The sequence below is a fragment of the Chiloscyllium plagiosum genome, chromosome 37 (assembly GCF_004010195.1).
Source record: "Chiloscyllium plagiosum isolate BGI_BamShark_2017 chromosome 37, ASM401019v2, whole genome shotgun sequence".
Classification (NCBI taxonomy): Eukaryota; Metazoa; Chordata; class Chondrichthyes; order Orectolobiformes; family Hemiscylliidae; genus Chiloscyllium; species Chiloscyllium plagiosum.
This window is the reverse complement of record NC_057746.1, coordinates 9,338,017-9,354,668: the sequence shown is the minus strand read 5'-3', so window position 1 is coordinate 9,354,668 and position 16,652 is coordinate 9,338,017. Positions and strand designations below refer to the sequence as shown.

The 16,652-nt window shown below is 45.0% G+C and overlaps 1 protein-coding gene across 1 annotated transcript; it reads right to left on the bottom strand.

The window, feature by feature from the left end:
- Window positions 1-3,983: 3,983 nt before the first annotated feature.
- Window positions 3,984-15,652, bottom strand: LOC122541294 (zinc-binding protein A33-like). Its single transcript, XM_043677913.1, has 6 exons — window positions 15,134-15,652; window positions 8,402-8,497; window positions 8,087-8,320; window positions 7,437-7,459; window positions 7,147-7,343; window positions 3,984-5,198 (listed from the first exon to the last, which is right to left on the bottom strand). Exons 1-6 carry the CDS (start codon window positions 15,572-15,574, stop codon window positions 4,657-4,659), a joined length of 1,533 nt encoding a protein of 510 aa, XP_043533848.1. The 5' UTR covers window positions 15,575-15,652; the 3' UTR covers window positions 3,984-4,656.
- Window positions 15,653-16,652: the final 1,000 nt, after the last annotated feature.

The following is a 16,652-nucleotide window of genomic DNA, read 5'->3' as shown; positions in this document are numbered from 1 at the left end:
AGTGTCATCTCTCTCTCATGCAGTGCTTCCCAATCTATTTCTCAGTGTGACCATTTTAACGCGTGGAAACTTAACATAATCCCAGATATCAATGAGGTCAAAAGTAGACAGGCAGGAGGCAGGAAGACACAGCGAGCCAGGCAGCATCAAGAGAAGAAGGGTTACACCCGAAACATCAACTTCTCCACCTCCTGAAGCTGCCTGGCTTGCTGTGCTCTTCCAGCCCCCTGCCTGTCTACTTTGGATTCCAGCATCTGCAGGTTTTTTTGTGTCTCTGACCAAGTCAACAAAATCAAGCCAGTGACAATGTTTCATTTTTCTCATTTCTATGCAGCTTCGTATTCTCCTCTCCTTCCCTGAGGAATTAGATGGTGCTAATTCCCAACTTGAATGTCACAGTGATTATCTGGTAGTAGCAGTTTGCCACGTGTTTCTCCGGGCCTTCAAGCAGCTCCACATTCATCACAATGTCCCTCCATGCTCCATGGACACCATACTCTTTTACCCACCCACCACAAAAAGTCAGCATGGGCAAACCACGAGCCTCATCACATTATTTTTTTTTCCCAGATCAACTCACGCACCACTTCAGCAACTCAAGACTTCGCTTTGGAATTTTGCACCACTTCCGATCTGTCAGATAACTTACTGTGTGCGTAGACATGCGTTTCATGTATCAACGCAGGACAGGCATTTCTCAGCACTCACGGCATCAGGGTCCCAGGTTCGATTCCAGCATCTTTGTCTGTGTGGGTTTTCTCCGGGTGCTCTGGCTTCCTCCCACAGTCCAAAAATGTGCAGGTCAGGTGAATTGGCTGTGCTAAATTGCCCATAGTGTTAGGTGCATTAGTCAGAGGAAAGTGGGTCTGGGTGGGTTACTCTTCAGTGGGTCAGTGTGGACTGGTTGGGCTGAAGGGCCTGTTCCCACACTGTAGGGAATCTAATCTAATCTTACTTTGCACTGATTTGGAGGCTCCCAGTGTCTACGAATGCATGGGTTTATTCAGCACTGAGGGAAAGGTAGGCAGTTCATCTTGGTGCAGTGGACAGCAAAGGGGTGGCTGTACAGCAGTGTGCTACATCAATGTCACATCTACACTATGAGTCAACAGTTTACACAGCAAGGCAAAAGTGAGGACTGCAGATGCTGGAAACCAGAGTTTAGATCAGAGTGGTACTGGAAGAGCACAGCAGGTCAGGCAGCATCCGAGGAGCAGGAAAATCGATGTTTTGGGCAAAAGCCCTTCATCAGGAATAGAGGCAGGAAGCTTCCAGGGTGGAGAGATAAATGGGGGGGAGGGGAGGCACTGGGGAGAAGGTAGCAAAGAGTACAATAGGTGAATAGCGGGTGGGGATGGAGTTGATAGGTCAGCGGGGAGGGTGGAGCGGAGTTTACTCACCAAACTCACCGCACATGCTTCAACCAAACAAACATGGCTGAAAGTCAAAGGAGTACAGTCCTTTGTGGAGTAGCAACAATGTTTCACTCCCTCAGTGATTATTCAAATCCACTTATTGTAGATTGAAGTATTATACTGCTGCTGTTTCTACCTGGATATCTGTCGTCATGGCCAGTCTCATCTGTCTTGGGCCGCCATTACGCATCCTCTTTGTCCAATTAAATATTAGGTGGACTCATTTCCACACTGCCTCCTAAGACAGATTTCTGCAGCACATCAATTTTGATCATATAGCCAAAATACTGACCTTTTCTGGATGTTAACCTTTTGGAGTTCTTTTACGTTTGCAATTGTAAATGCCTCTTCATTTGTCTAATGCTCTGCACGTTAACCTTTCGGAGGCACAGATCACAGAAACCTGGGTCAACGTTCCATCACTATCAGGGGGAAGTGAGTACTGCAGTTGCTGGAGAAGACGGCCAAGTTTAGAGTGGTGCTGGAAAAGCACAGCATGTCAGGCAGCATCCGAGGAGCAGGAAAATCCACGTTTCAAGCAAAAGCCCTTCATCAGGTTCCATTACTATCATTCTAGGACAGCTGACTATCTATATCAAGTCTTAGTTGGTGTGAGTCTGGAGTCACAGTCTAGGATGTTCTTCCCTAAAAGGCATCGGTGAAGCAAATCAGTATTTATCACAGTCACCATTCCGCTAATACAAGAGTTTCTAATTCCAGATTTTGTTCATCGAATTCCAACTTCACCAGCTGCCATCGTGGGATTTCAACCCAGCATATTAGCCTAGAGTTTTGGATTCCTAGTCCAGTAACAGGTTACCATGACATAAGAAATGAGAGGCTGCTGAAATTTCTCCAGGGATCGGACATAGTCCTGCCTGCACGCTGTCCGATTCAGCTCCTCTTGTCCCAGTGTGCGTCCAGTGACAACCATGAGGAAACTGCCTAACACCGCTTTCCAATGTGGCTCCATGCTGGTGAATGAGGGACACAATGATTACTGCTCCCCAGTGTGTGAACACACCAGTGACCTGGAAGGCTACTATGCACACACAGAATCCTCTTTACAAAGGGCACACCCGCAATGTCCAGCTTATGGGTTGGCTGTACTGAGGCGTACTGAGCTTGTGATGAATGAGTCCCATTCTTGCTGGACAGTGTGCATGTGTGCCTGTGAATACCACCAACGCAACAGGCAGTTGACCAGCCTGCCAACATTAACAGATAAAGATGTACAAACCAGCCATTCAGGAGAGATGGGCAGCGATCAAGGGACAAAAAGGAGTGAACTTGAAAAATGAATGAAAATGGGTCAAAAGTGTGGTGCTGGGAAAGCACAGCAGGTCAGGCAGCATCCGAGGAATATAAGCCTGAAACGTTGATACTCCTGCTCCTCGGCTGCTGCCTGAGCTGCTGTACTTTTCCAGCACCACATTCTGTCTCTGATCTCCAGCATCTGCAGTCCTCACTTTGTCGTAATGAATGAAAATGGCCTAACCGTACAGTTATACATCGACAATGGTGACTATACCCATGGGTTGCATTTCCTATCTCCATGATCAGCTACTGATCAGGTTCCCCACTCCTGGGCACTATTAAATCTTCTTAGATAGACCCTGATGCTGTAACAAACTCAGAGTTCGTGTGCTGTTAGTGAAAGAACTGCTTGTTCATGTGATGTTGTGCTAGTGTTTAGTGCAAGGATGTTAAAATAGCAAGACAATAATTTTAAAATTCCAAACCCTTCAAACTAAAACTTAAGTTAGTAATTTTATCATTGACTAGTGTCCTACACTGATTACAATTGAACAGAATATATTAGGTTAATTGATTAATGCACTTTGATTGCTTTACATTTACAAAGAAGAACAGTCTAATTGTTAAACTATAAAGTGAGTGCTGTTGTAGCTTCAGGAGGTTGGAAGCTCATATTGAGACATGTCTTTAGATTAGCATGTCCTAGTGCCCATGAAGTAATAGATTGTGGTCAAATACAATTTTGCACAGTGCCTCAAATATGCCCAATGTTGTGTTCCTAGATTTGCACTGAATCTTTAGTTGTAGTGCCATAGAAAATGATAAGCAGTACTCTCATTGCGAAGACTACGTCTATGCGGTAGTCACTAGCAATATTTTCTTAACAGATGCAGACTAGTTACCTGAAATTTGGTACACATTCTCAGATGTTAGTGTGACTTTTGCAAACTCTTCAGGTCTGGGTGTGGCATTGTCTTTTCTGGTTGCTTGGTTGATGCTGGGCAGTTTGTACATTTTGGTCCATTTTAACCAAGTCCAGAACTATATTGATAGCATTTAACAGTCAAGCACATTGTGGTGGGTCTGAAAGCATAAACAGGCCAGATTGAGTAAAGACCACAGATTTCCACAGCCCTTCCCCCAAAAAACATTCATGAGTGAGAAGCAAAAGCAAAAATTCTGAAAGAGATGTTAAAAAAAACACAACAGTCTGGAATCTCCTAGTCAGCTATATTTCACATTTAAAGTTCCTCAATTGCCACAATAGAATAGAATCAGAGACATAAAGCACAGAAGAGGCTGACAAGATACTTCTGTCAAAAACCCTGACTTTATAAGGAAAGGTTATTTTGCAAGTAGTATGACAAAACTTTAGAATTAATCAACATCTACAAGTGATGCAAAATCAGAATTGTGTTAACAAAAGACAGATTTCTGACTCACAGTATTGTCTTGTTGAAAACTTTTGGTTCATCCCTTCACTAAATCTTGCTCAGAATTGCTAAGGCCTCCCGAACATTTTGTGTTCCCAGATTGCAGTGATGTTGATTTTTAGCTGGTCCCAATTATGTATATGTTAATGTCTGCCTGTGTGTAAAAGATGTTCCTGCAGTTTCCTCACACTGACTGTCACTAATTCACCTCGATACACAGAGGCCAGAGTCACAAAGAGGCAGAGGTTCTGCCAGGGGAATGACCAGGACTGAAGAGTCCTGGGTTGGGAAGCTGATGTGAGGAGCCAGGAAGTGAAATTGGAACAACTTCCTGCTGCACTGTAACACACACTCCAGTCAGTGAGTATGCTCTAAACAGTCAGGACAAAATACACTTTCCAATGCAGGCTTTCATCCCCCACTATTCATCATCAAATTCCTTTTTCTTTGTGCTGCTTCTAGATGTTTCTCAATAGTTACTTGTAACGTGGAAAAGTCACCCAGCAGGAGTCACATTGTCCCCACACTCTGAGACAATCTATAATTTATATCTACAGTTCAAAATGATGCAGTTTAAGAGGAAAATCATTTATACCCTCATGGTATGGTCCAGGATAGAAGAAAGGAAACAGTTTCTCAGTGAATGTGTCAGTGAATGTATAGAGATGGGACATGTCATCAGCATTGTAAAAGGTCACCTGCCCTCCCTCATAGTCCAGGTAAACTCCGATGGTCCTGGGCTTCACACTCAGAGTCAATTGGACAAATGAGCGATCAGTAGCTGTATATTTGTTTTCACTCTGAAGCCACACAGTCCAGTAACCGTATTCTGGTCCGAGATTAATCTCTTCCTTCCTATTGGATGACTCTTCAGTCACACCCAATGCCCACACAGTCTTTCCCCCAACCTCTACCTCCCAGTAGTGTTTCCCTGATGTGAATCCCTGTGAGCCTAGGACACATGGAGCTGCATCAAATCTCTCCAGGTCAGGAAGCTGGAATGTCTTGTTTCCGGCTCTCACACTGGTCAGGTCCTTCGACAGGATGAGTTTACAATGTGCTGTGTTTGGATCCAGGGTCAGTGAGGCTGGAACTGGCAAAGTAAAATAAACATTGTGTTACTATATTTTACTGAGGAACATGGATGAACACAAATTAATATTTGATGTCTATAAAATTGGAATCATATCCTGTCCATAACTTCAGCATTGTGAGTATTATAGAGTAGGTACAGTATACAGTACACCACAAGAGCCCCTACACACGGGTCAAAGCTTTTTTTTCTCCTTAATCAACATGTTCAGATGCGACACACCTCTGAAGTGGATGTCACTTGAACCCACACCTCCTGACTCAGAAGCAGGGACACTGCCACTGTGTGACAGAAGCCCCTTTACGGAGCAAGGCTTTAGTGCAAACTTCTCTCCACCAATTTTGAAGCTGTCCTTGTTTCCCCTTAAAGGGATTTGCACAGGGTTCTCGTGGCACTGTCTCCTATCTCTGAGCCAGAAGGTCCAGGTTCAAGCACCACCTGCTGCCCAAGTGTGTCATAACATCGCTGAACAGGCTGATCACAAATATCGACAGGAAGACCCTTTTCTTTGAATTAAGTGGCCTATATTTGTCACAGGCCAGACATGAGCATGTTCTCTGCACATCGTGCTGAGTCTCATTATTGTCCACAATGAGCTAGAAAGTCTTGGGTGCAACATCACAGTTCAAGAGTCTCTGATACTACCTGCGGTCAAGGAGACACCAGTTTGCGAGCGATGAGCAATATTTAGAGATTGAAAATTCTTCCATCTTCGGGATATCTCAAAAAGCAGCTTATCACTCACCCAATAAAAATTATATTGCAGCAGAAAGTGAACACATTTTAAAAGTGGAAGATTATTTGCAATGATCTATGTCAATAGATCAATGATCTAATACAAGCCTCATTTCTAACTTTAAACAGAAGTGGATTGTTCATGTTTAACCTTAAGGTATACAGGGAGATGGGACACCAAATACATAGTTAGATGCAACATCACTCACAATCATAGTGAATGGTTAAACAGGCTTAAGGGAGGTGAAACGAGCTTCCTCCTGGTGTTATGTTCACCGTTCAGATTCTGGGCTTAGAGAGAAACAGTTAGCCAAGGCTCCAAAGTCTGATCATTTTCCAGAGGTAGGTCCAAGTGTATAAATATCCTGATCCCTTTATGCTTGTGTCATGTAAACCATAGTTCTTTGACTGAGAGGGCAAAGACTGCTGCCCTCTATTGTTAGTAACAGGCAGCAGTTACAGGGGTGCTGCAGAGGACACAATGCTATGAGGTTTCTGACTCTCAATGTCAACAAAGCAAAGGAACTGATCATTGACTTCAGGAAACCAGGAGGGGGACACGTCCCTATGAACACCAACAGAGCGGAGGTGGAGATGGTCGAGAGCATCCTGCTCCTCGGAGTGACAACAACTGCCAATCTGTCCTGGACCTCCCATGTAGATCCGACAGTCCCCGGGGTTGCTCAGGAAATTCGGTATGTCCGTAAAGACCCCCACCAACGTTTACAGATACACCACAGAAAGCATTCTGACCGGGTGCATAACAGCATGGTATCACAACTGGGCTTCCCTGGACTGTGAACACAGCCCAGACCATATCGAAAGCCAATCGCCAATCTGTGGACTCTACCTACACTTCCTGTTACCGTTGAATGGCTGCCAACATCATCAAAGACCTCTCCCATCCCAGTAACACTCTCTTCCAACCTCTTTATCAGGCAAAAGTTACAGAAGTTCAAACTAATGCAATCATAGGTTGAAGAACAGCGTCTTCTCTGCTGTTATTAGACCGATGGATAGACCTCTCTAATTTCAAATCCAACGCTGATCCTGCTTTGTGCACCTCCTGTGCAGGTGGAACCTGGATGCCTCACTCTATCTAAGTGCCCTCTGATCTGTATATCCTTCTTTGCTCTGATCTGCCTGTACTGCTCGCAAAACGTTTCACTGCACTTAGCTACATGTGACAACAATAAATCCACTCAAACCAAACCTGGAGAGATGATCTGTTTCATTTGCTTCCACACTGTGTAGAGTAATGGGCCTCGGAATTCTATGTACTTCCGTCTTGGAAATGTCAGTATTATTTCATCTTCACTGCACTCTGGAATTTCCCCTTCCTCATCTTCATCTTCACTGTTCTGTGGATTTTCCTTTCGATTTTTTCCTTCCTCCCCTTCATGCAGGTACCTGTTTAAATAGAACTGACATAGTCACTCACTGTCTGATACAAAACTGGAATCACAGAGTAAAACCACATGAGGGTTTGGATTGGATACTTGCCTTTCTCTCAACCTTCCTAGTTCCTGCAGAACAGAGAAACAGATTATACGTTATTCCAGTTGTGACACGATTTAGAATATGCTTTATATAAAAGTGGCACTCTTAGTAAAATGTAAAGTGAGGGAGAGGGAATTTACAAAGGTGCCAGTAATGTGATGTATGTCAGTCACCATGTACCAGCTCAGCACCCCCACCCTGTAATAGACCCACTCAACAGGACCTCTTTTGCTGAAGGGTCACGGATCAGATCCATGTATTTCAGGTTGCTATTTATTCACTGACTCAGAGGCTGCCTTGGGTCTGTGCAGCACTGAACCGCTGACAATGATGTTACACCTTCTTCAGCAACACGAGAGGAGGTTCCGCCTTTCTGTGTTTGTGTCTTGTTTCCTCTGATCTCCCCCCTACCCCCACTGTCATTACCATTACCATCTTCTACTCTGAAGGATTTTCGATTGCTGTGTCAAATCACTATGATATCGGTGCAGGCCACCTCTTCCCTCCCACTGCTTCTCCGCAGTTATACTGCCAGCAGTACGATGTACTGACAGTACGAGACAACCTTCTCAAACCTCGTTGTCCACATTGTGGGGTTTGAGCTTCATTATGAAGCATTGCTTACAGCTTGGGGATTGGATATTAAGGGTCACCTTGAGAAAAGCGATTCCGTCTTGCTGTTCAATGTTTAGACGAAGGTTCCCCATCTGCTCATCAAGTGACACAACTTCCTCTTCAATTTCTTTCAGATTTTCCTCCATCAGTCGGAGATCTTCCTCCTTTTGTCTCCTCAGCCTTTCCAATAAATGTTTCTCTTTCGCATCAAGATATTGATGGATTTTAGCAAACTGGGTGGAGATCTCTTGTTCCAGCGACCCAGAGAGTTCCTAAGATAGTGAGAGAGAGCATTGGAACAGCAGGTTGCTAAAGGCTCATTGTCTTTAAGGGGAAACAAAAATCATACTCACATCCAGTTCAGAAATCTTCCCCTCCTGCTGTCGCTTTAATTCACTCTTACTTATCTTTTTCACCTCCATGGAATCCAAGGATGCTTTCAGCTGGTCCTATAAATGGAATCAGATCTCATCATAATCCATTGCAATGTCGGTCATTATTTTACAAAGTGTGAGGGCAGCCGTGAGGAGAATGTTACCCATTACATATATGGGGCCCCTCTGTTTATACAGGCAGAGTGAAAAATCTTCATGAGTCCAGGGATAGGTTCAACCAGATGTGCATAAATCCTATCCCTTACTATTCTCTCTAAGACTTTGCCCACAACAGAAGTGAGACTCACCGGCCTATAGTTACTATATGGGGCCCCTCTGTTTATATAGGCAGAGTGAAAAATCTTCATGAGTCCAGGGATAGGTTCAAACCAATAGCTGGTTGACCAATATATACTGGAGTAATAGTCGATCTCATGTAAAAGTCGATCCCCTATTTTTTGGCCAAATACCTTGCACAAAGCTTATCACCAAATTACTCCAAATGGGAGTGAATCCTGTCCCTAAGAATCTTTATTTCCCTAAAGATGTAAGACGCATCGGCATGTAATTTCTCTGATGATCCTGTTGTCCTTCTTGTACAAATGGATAAAATTGGCCATTCTCCAGTTCTCTGGGACCTTGCCTGTGACTAAAGAGGACACAAAGCATTCTCACAGTGCCCCAGCAATTTCCTCCCTCACCTCCTTCCACATTCTGGCATAGATCCCCTCAGGTCCTTGCCACTTATCTGATTTAATGCTTTTCAAAACACCCAATCCCTCCTCCGCTTTTTTCATATTGACACATCCTAGAATGTGAACATACCCCTCTCTCGCCTCACTATCCACTATGTCCTTCTCCTTTATGAATACCCACCTCCTGGGCTTCACACATAAATTCCCTCCTTTATCCTTGAGTGAACCTACCCTTTCCCTGATTACCCTCTTGCTCCTTCTATGCAGATAAAACACCTTGGGATTTCCCTCAATCCTGTTTGCCAAAGACATTTCACGGTTCCTTTTAGCCCTCCTACCTCATTGTTTAAGCCCTTTCCTGCTTCCTTTAAATTCCTCATGTGCTCTGACACGCTTCAGTTTCCTAAACCTTAGATATGCTTCTTTTTTTTTGACTGAGCTCACAGTATCTCTGATCACCCAAGGTTCCTGAATCTTGCCATCCTTCTCCTCCATTTTCCGAGGAAGATGCTGGTCCTGAACTTAATCAGCTGGCCCTTAAAAGATTCCCAGATGTGGATTTACTCACAAACAGCCACCCCCAGACTATATTCCCCTGTTCTTAATATTGCCATAGTTAACCTTCCTCCAATTTAGTCCCATGGCCTGGTACAGTACCTGCTCTGCCCAGGACCATAAGAAACTACAGAAGGTGGTGTACACAGCCCACAGCATCAGTGAAGCCAACCTTCCATCCATGAACTATAAGTGTATGGCACATTGCTGCAGAACGGCTGCCAATATGATCAAAGACCCCTCCCACCCTGGTAATGCTCTCCTGCAACCTCTCCCATCAGGCAAAAGATCCTGAACATTTGCACCACCAAGTTCGGGAATAGCTTCTTCCCAGCCGTGATTAAGCTGATGATTGGACTCTCTAACCTCAGATAATGCTGACCTTGCTAATGTTGCTTTCGAGGTCAATTCCTGGAATGGCGGGATTACCTTACGCTGAAAGACTGGAGCGACTGGGCTTGTATACCTTGCGTTTCGAAGACTGAGAGGGGATCTGATTGAGACATAGAAGATTATTAAAGGATTGGACACGCTGGAGGCAGGAAACAGGTTTCCGCTGATGGGGGAGTGCCGAACCAGAGGAAAACCACTCCTTAAAAATACGGGCTAGACCATTTAGGACAGAGATGAGGAGAAACTTCTTCACCCAGAGAGTGGTGGCTGTGTGGAATGCTCTGCCCCAGAGGGCAGTGGAGGCCCAGTCTCTGGATTCATTTAAGAAAGAGGTGGATAGAGCTCTCAAGGATAGTGGAATCAAGGGTTATGGAGATAAGGCAGGAATAGGATACTGATTAAGGATGATCAGCCATGATCATATTGAATGGTGGTGCAGGCTCGAAGGGCAGAATGGCCTACTCCTGCACCTATTGTCTATTGCCTAGTGCATGCCCTGTGCAATGGAACTGCATGCCTTTGATTAAGTCTCTTGATTTGTACATCCTTGCTTACTGTGACCTGCTTATACTGCTCATAAACAAAGCTTTTCACTGTATCTCAGTACACATAGCAATAAATCAATCAATCAAGTAACTTAAAAATTACACAATTATGGTCACCGATAATGAAAAGCTCCCCAATGGAACTTTGATCACCTGGCTTGGCTCATTCTCAGTTACCAAGTCTAGTGTGGCGCCTTCTCAAGTTGGATTGTTTACATATTGCTTCCAGAAATGCTCTTGGATCTACCTAACAAATCACACCCCACCACCCTCAAAAATCAAGCCGCTGCCAATATGGCAATTCCTCGTCAAAACCCTGTTGTTTTTACATTTTTCTATAATCTGCCCACATATCAGATCCTCTACCACCCATTGGCTGTTGAGAGGCTGCAGTACAATCCCATCATAGTGATTGCACCCTTCCTATTCCTGAGCTCTACCCATAAGGCCTTGCTGGATGAGCATGACGTACATCTCTAATGCCCCAACACTTTTACATCCCTCTCTATCAAACCTGAAACATCTATATCTCAAAATATTAAGCTGCCAGACTTGTCCCTTTCTCAAACAAGTCTCTAATAGCTATAACATTATAGTTATATGCATCAATCCAAACTCTACATTCATCTGCCTGACCTGTCATGTCCCTCGCATTAAAGCTCACATATGCCAGATCTCCTGTCCCTGCACGTTCAGTAACCTCTCCTCTCTACTGGCCTTAGTCTCTAACTAACCTTACTGGCCTTAGTCTCTAACCCCTCCTCAATCATTTCACGTGCTGACGCACTGCTCTCGTTCCTAAACCCCTGCCACACTGGTTTAAACCTACCTGAGTGGCACTAACAAAGCTCCCTGCCAGCACATGGGTGCCCCTCCAGGTTAGGCACAAACTGTCCCTTTTGTACAAGTCCAACCTGCCCTGGAAAACACCTACTCATCTCAAGCCCTCCTTCCTGCACTAGCTCCTTAGGCACGTATTTAACTGTGCTATCTTCCTATTCCTAGCCTCACTAGCTGATGGTACAGATAGTAACCCCAAGGTTACAGCCCTAAAGGTCCTACTTTTCAATGTATTACCTAAATCTGAACACCCTTTGCAGGTCACTCTTTCTGTCTGTGTCTTTTGTGTCAACATGTACCATATCTTCTGGCTGCTCGCTCTCCCTTTTGAGAATATCCCCTGCCCACTCAGACACATCCCTGACCCTCACACCAGTGAAGCAACACACTATGAGTAGAATTTCAGGACTTTCCCAATGGGGGTTCATCGGCTGTTTCTGGCTTCGGATTCCCCTCCTTCCTTTAATCATTGAAAGATTTCTCCAATGTATATTGGAATATAGTAGAATCTAATTAGAATTAGAGGGGGTCAATTTAGAATGGAAATGAGGAGACATTTCTTCAGCCAGAGAGTGGTGGGCCTGTGGAATTCATTGCCGCAGAGCGCAGTGGAGGCCGGGACGCTAAATGTCTTCAAGGCAGAGATTGATAAATTCTTGATGTCATGAGGAATTAAGGACTACGGGGAGAATGCTGGTAAGTGGAGTTGAAATGCCCATCAGCCATGATTGAATGGCAGGGTGGACTCAACGGGCCAATTGGCCTTACTTTCACTCCTATGTCTTATGGTCTATATTGAATAATACAAACTTCAATACATCAAAGCAACCTCTGCTCTCGTCTGAGTGCTCAACCCGTTCAATTTTGCAATTTTCTGTTTTTTTCTGGAATTCCACTGTATGACTTCTGACATTATCAATGCGTCTCAGAGAGACCCAGTGTGTGTTCACTTCCTATCAGCACACAGCTATCAGTTCTGCCCTGAATTAATACACTTCACTGGAACTGCACTACGGCACAGTAACAGTGGAAATACTGAAATGAAGGAAACTTACGGAATAAGCAGCCTGGGTGATAACAGAATCAGTCTGTACTGAAGGAGATTTAAAGAAAAGCTTCAGCTCCAGTTACCAACACTCCTGGATTGTTCTGGAACCTCCAAGAATGGGAGAATAATCTTCTGAGCAAACCAGGAGAGAGAAAAAACACAAGGACATTGAAAAAAAAAAGAGTTTTGCAACATTTTTGATCTCTTTAAGAATGTCAGAATTGGGAAAAGGGTTGTGTGAATGGTCTGTTCACTTTCCAATTGGTTGGGAAGATATTGATGTGGAGGACGGAGACAGCAGGTAACCAATAGCTTGGAGCATGTGGGCGGTGTGTTTACAGACAGGAGATGATGTTCTATTCCCCAGATGACAGCAATGGTAGAAACGCAGCACAGCTTACACTGAAGGTAGCTAACTTGAAGCTACATTAAGACGACCAACATGTTAATGGTGATATATTAAGGAATAGCAGAATATTTGGAAAATCAGAATGTAATCAAACTGCATGAGCTTGGCTTTGTGAAAGGACTATTCCTATCCTTATGGTTTGATGGCTGTAACACATCGATTCACAAGTGATTAATACAGTCCCTCACAGTAGCAGCTCCCTGGTATGATTTCCATTCCTTGTCATCTGCAGATTTAGATCCTGGATTCAATTACAGAATGCTACATTATGGGGAGGATGTCGATGCGCTGGGGAGACGGCAGTGTGATATACAAAAATGGTTCCAGGAATGAGCAACTTCAGTCATGCTGGATAGATCAAAGAAGTTAGGACTGTTCTCCTTCAATAGAAGAAGATTGACAGGAGATTTGGTCAGGGATTTCAAAATCATGAGCAGGTTGGGCAGAGTAGATTGGGCAAAAACTTCGGAAAGAAAAACAGAATGAGAGAGCATAGCTTTAAAACAAAGCAAGGATAACGTAAGGGGAAACAAAGCTTTTAACACAGCAAGTAGCGAGGGTGTGGAACAAGTTGATAGAGTGTGGAGCTGGATAAAGCACAGCAGGTCAACTAGCATCAGAGGAGCGGGAGTGCGGACGTTTTGGGTTGGGACCCTGAATCAGGTCTGGAGAGGGGGAAAGGGGCTGAGAAATAAATAAAGGGCAATGGGCCTGGAGGGAAAGGAAGGTGGGATGACAATGGGTGGATGCAGGTGGGAGATGATTGTGATTTGTCAGTGGGAAGAGGGATTGGCTAGGTAGGAAGGAAGATAGATGTTAGGTCAAGTCAAGGGGTGGGGGTGGAATGGGAGGGGTTGGGAACAAACTGACCAGAGATGTTTCCTGAACTGACACTCACATTCTCTCTCACACAAACACGCCCACACTCACTCAGATGCATAGAAACCTCAAACTCACATTCTCTCAAATACACACACAGTATCACACACACTCTCAGATGCATAGTTCCCCTCATACTCTCTCACACACACTAACATGCACACAGACACACACAGACACACAGTCTCTCTCTCCCCCTCACACAGACTCTCTCTCCCCCTCACACACACACACGCGTGCACACACATGTAAATCTATGGGGTAAATTTGCAGATTTCTGTTTACAAATACATTCTATTTGTTCATAAAACACACAACTTGTAGACTGTCAGTTAATCTGGCATTTTATAAACTCCTACTTTGGAAATAAAAGACACAGGAGAAAGTGAGGACAGCAGATGCTGGAGATCAGAGCTGAAAATGTGTTGCTGGAAAAGTGCAGCAGGTCAGGCAGCATCCAAGGAGCAGGAGAATCGACGTTTCGGGCATAAGCCCTTCTTCAGGAATGAGGAAAGTTTGTCCAGCAGGCTAAGATAAAAGGTAGGGAGGAGGGACTTGGGGGAGGGGCGTCGGAAATGTGATAGGTGGAAAGAGGTCAAGGTGAGGGTGATAGGTCAGACGGGAGTGGGGGCGGAGAGGTCGGGAAGAAGATTGCAGGTTAGGAAGGCGGTGCTGAGTTCGATGGATTTGACTGAGACAAGGTGGGGGGAGGGGAAATACCTTGTCTCAGTCAAATCCATCGAACTCAGCACCGCCTTCCTAACCTGCAATCGACTGCAGATGATTAACAAGAAGGGCTCCAGGGATGAGAAACTTCATTCATGAGGATTGTTCGAAGAAATTGGGACTGATCTCCTTCCAGAGAAGAGGATGGAGAGGAGATTTGATTGAGGTTTTGAAAATCATGAGCGGGTTAGACAGAACAGATTGGGCTAAAATCTCTAAAAGAGAACAAGAACGAGATTTAAAATGACGTTCAAGCAAAACAAGGATAATATGAGTGGAAATAAAGCTTTTCACAGAGCAAGTATAGAATACACTGCCTGAAAATGTCATGTGGGTAGGATAAACTGAGGCCTTCAAGAGGTACTGGGTGATTACTTGGAAAGAAATGGTGCACAGGCATATGGGGAAAAGGCAGGAGGTTAGGTAGCAGCAGCAATGGCCATAACCATACTGCAATTCTGATTTCTCACTGTAAGAGGTCAGCATTGGGCTGAAAGTGAACAAACAGAAGGAATGTGCAAATTTCACCAGGAACTTTAAACTGCCTTAAACACAACCCAGTAAACAATGGAAGACTGGAGCCGGGTAACTCACTCTCTCTGCCACAACCCCCCACCTTACCTTGTACTTTTGAACCGCCTGCTGTAGCGGCAGGAACCTGTGATCTGAATGGAGGGGGGTATCCACACAACTGGCACAGACCAGAATCTCATCCTCCTCACAGAACAGGATCAGCTTCTCCCCGTGTTCCTCACAGACCTGGTGTACACTCTCCCCCTGACCCTCACAGTCAGAGTGACCCTCCTGCAGCTTCAGCTCCAGTAGCCGGGCCTTCCCACAGAGACTAGCCAGCACCCTGTTACTGGTGTAGCTCCTCCGGGGGAGAACGAGCTGACATTGTGGGCAGGACACCGCCTGACGCTGCTTCCCCCAGTATTTCTGGATGCAGCATTTACAGAAGTTGTGCTCACATTGCAACCGCACCGGCTCCACAAACACAGCCAGGCAGAGGGAGCAGGTTAAATCCTCATTCAGGGATAAGATGTGTTTACTGACGGCCATCTCACCGACTGCTCCTGCTCCTGTTCCTGGCGCTCACTTTACCATCAGTTTCGTTTCTCCCAGTTTGTTGTGATACTCATTTCCAGGTCAGGTTTCTTAAAGGGACACTGCAAGGGTTTTGCCGACTCAAAACAGCAAGGATCTTTCTTTGAACGTGTAAAACACAAATCCGTGAGCCGGAGAGAGATAGTAGATTGAAGATGCAAATCCGGGATGGGGGGGGTGCAGGAATTTGAAAAGGGACTAATTGGGAATGAGACAGCAGCAAGGATTACTTTCCCAGTTTTCACCCCCTGGAGGAAGTGTAAACAGACAGACGGTGAGGACAACTGCCCGCAGGCTTCCGCTCGGATTTCAGGAAGTGAAAGTTCTCTTCAAAAAAAAGTTAATCCCACTGCCCCATTCAATCCCCATAGCCCTGCAACAACCACACACCTATGCCAGGGCTCTGCACTGGGTTCTTTTTGGTTCTTTATGGTTATTATCTGTGATTAGATGCAATTTTCAGCCTCATCCAGATCCACAGCACAGAAAAATGCCGTTTTAAAAAAGCAATGGTTCTAGGGAGAGAATTCTAGGATTTGGATTCAGCCACACTGAAGGAAGGGTGATAAATTTCTCAGTCAGAGCGGTGAGTGGCTTGGAGGGCAACTTACAGGTGGTAGTGTTCACCTGTATCTGCTGCCCTTGACTTTCCAGCGGTGGTGGGTTTGGAAGTTGCTGTATGACCATCTTTAGTGGATTCCTGCGGTGTATCTTGTAGGTGGTACACACTGCTGCTACTGAGCATGGGTGGTGGAGGGAGTGGATGCTTGTGAATGTGGTGCCAGTCAAGTGGGCTGCTTTGCCCTGGATGGTGTCAGGCTTCGTGAGTGTTGTTAGAGCTGCATGCATCTCAGCAAGTGAGTAGTATTCCATCACACTCCTGACTTGTGCCTTGTAGATGGTGGAGAAAGTGAGGACTGCAGATGCTGGAGATCAGAGCTGAAAACGTCGATTCTCCTGTTCCTTGGATGCTGCCTGACCTGCTGCGCTTTTCCAGCAACACATTTTCACCCTTGTAGATGGTCGACAGGCT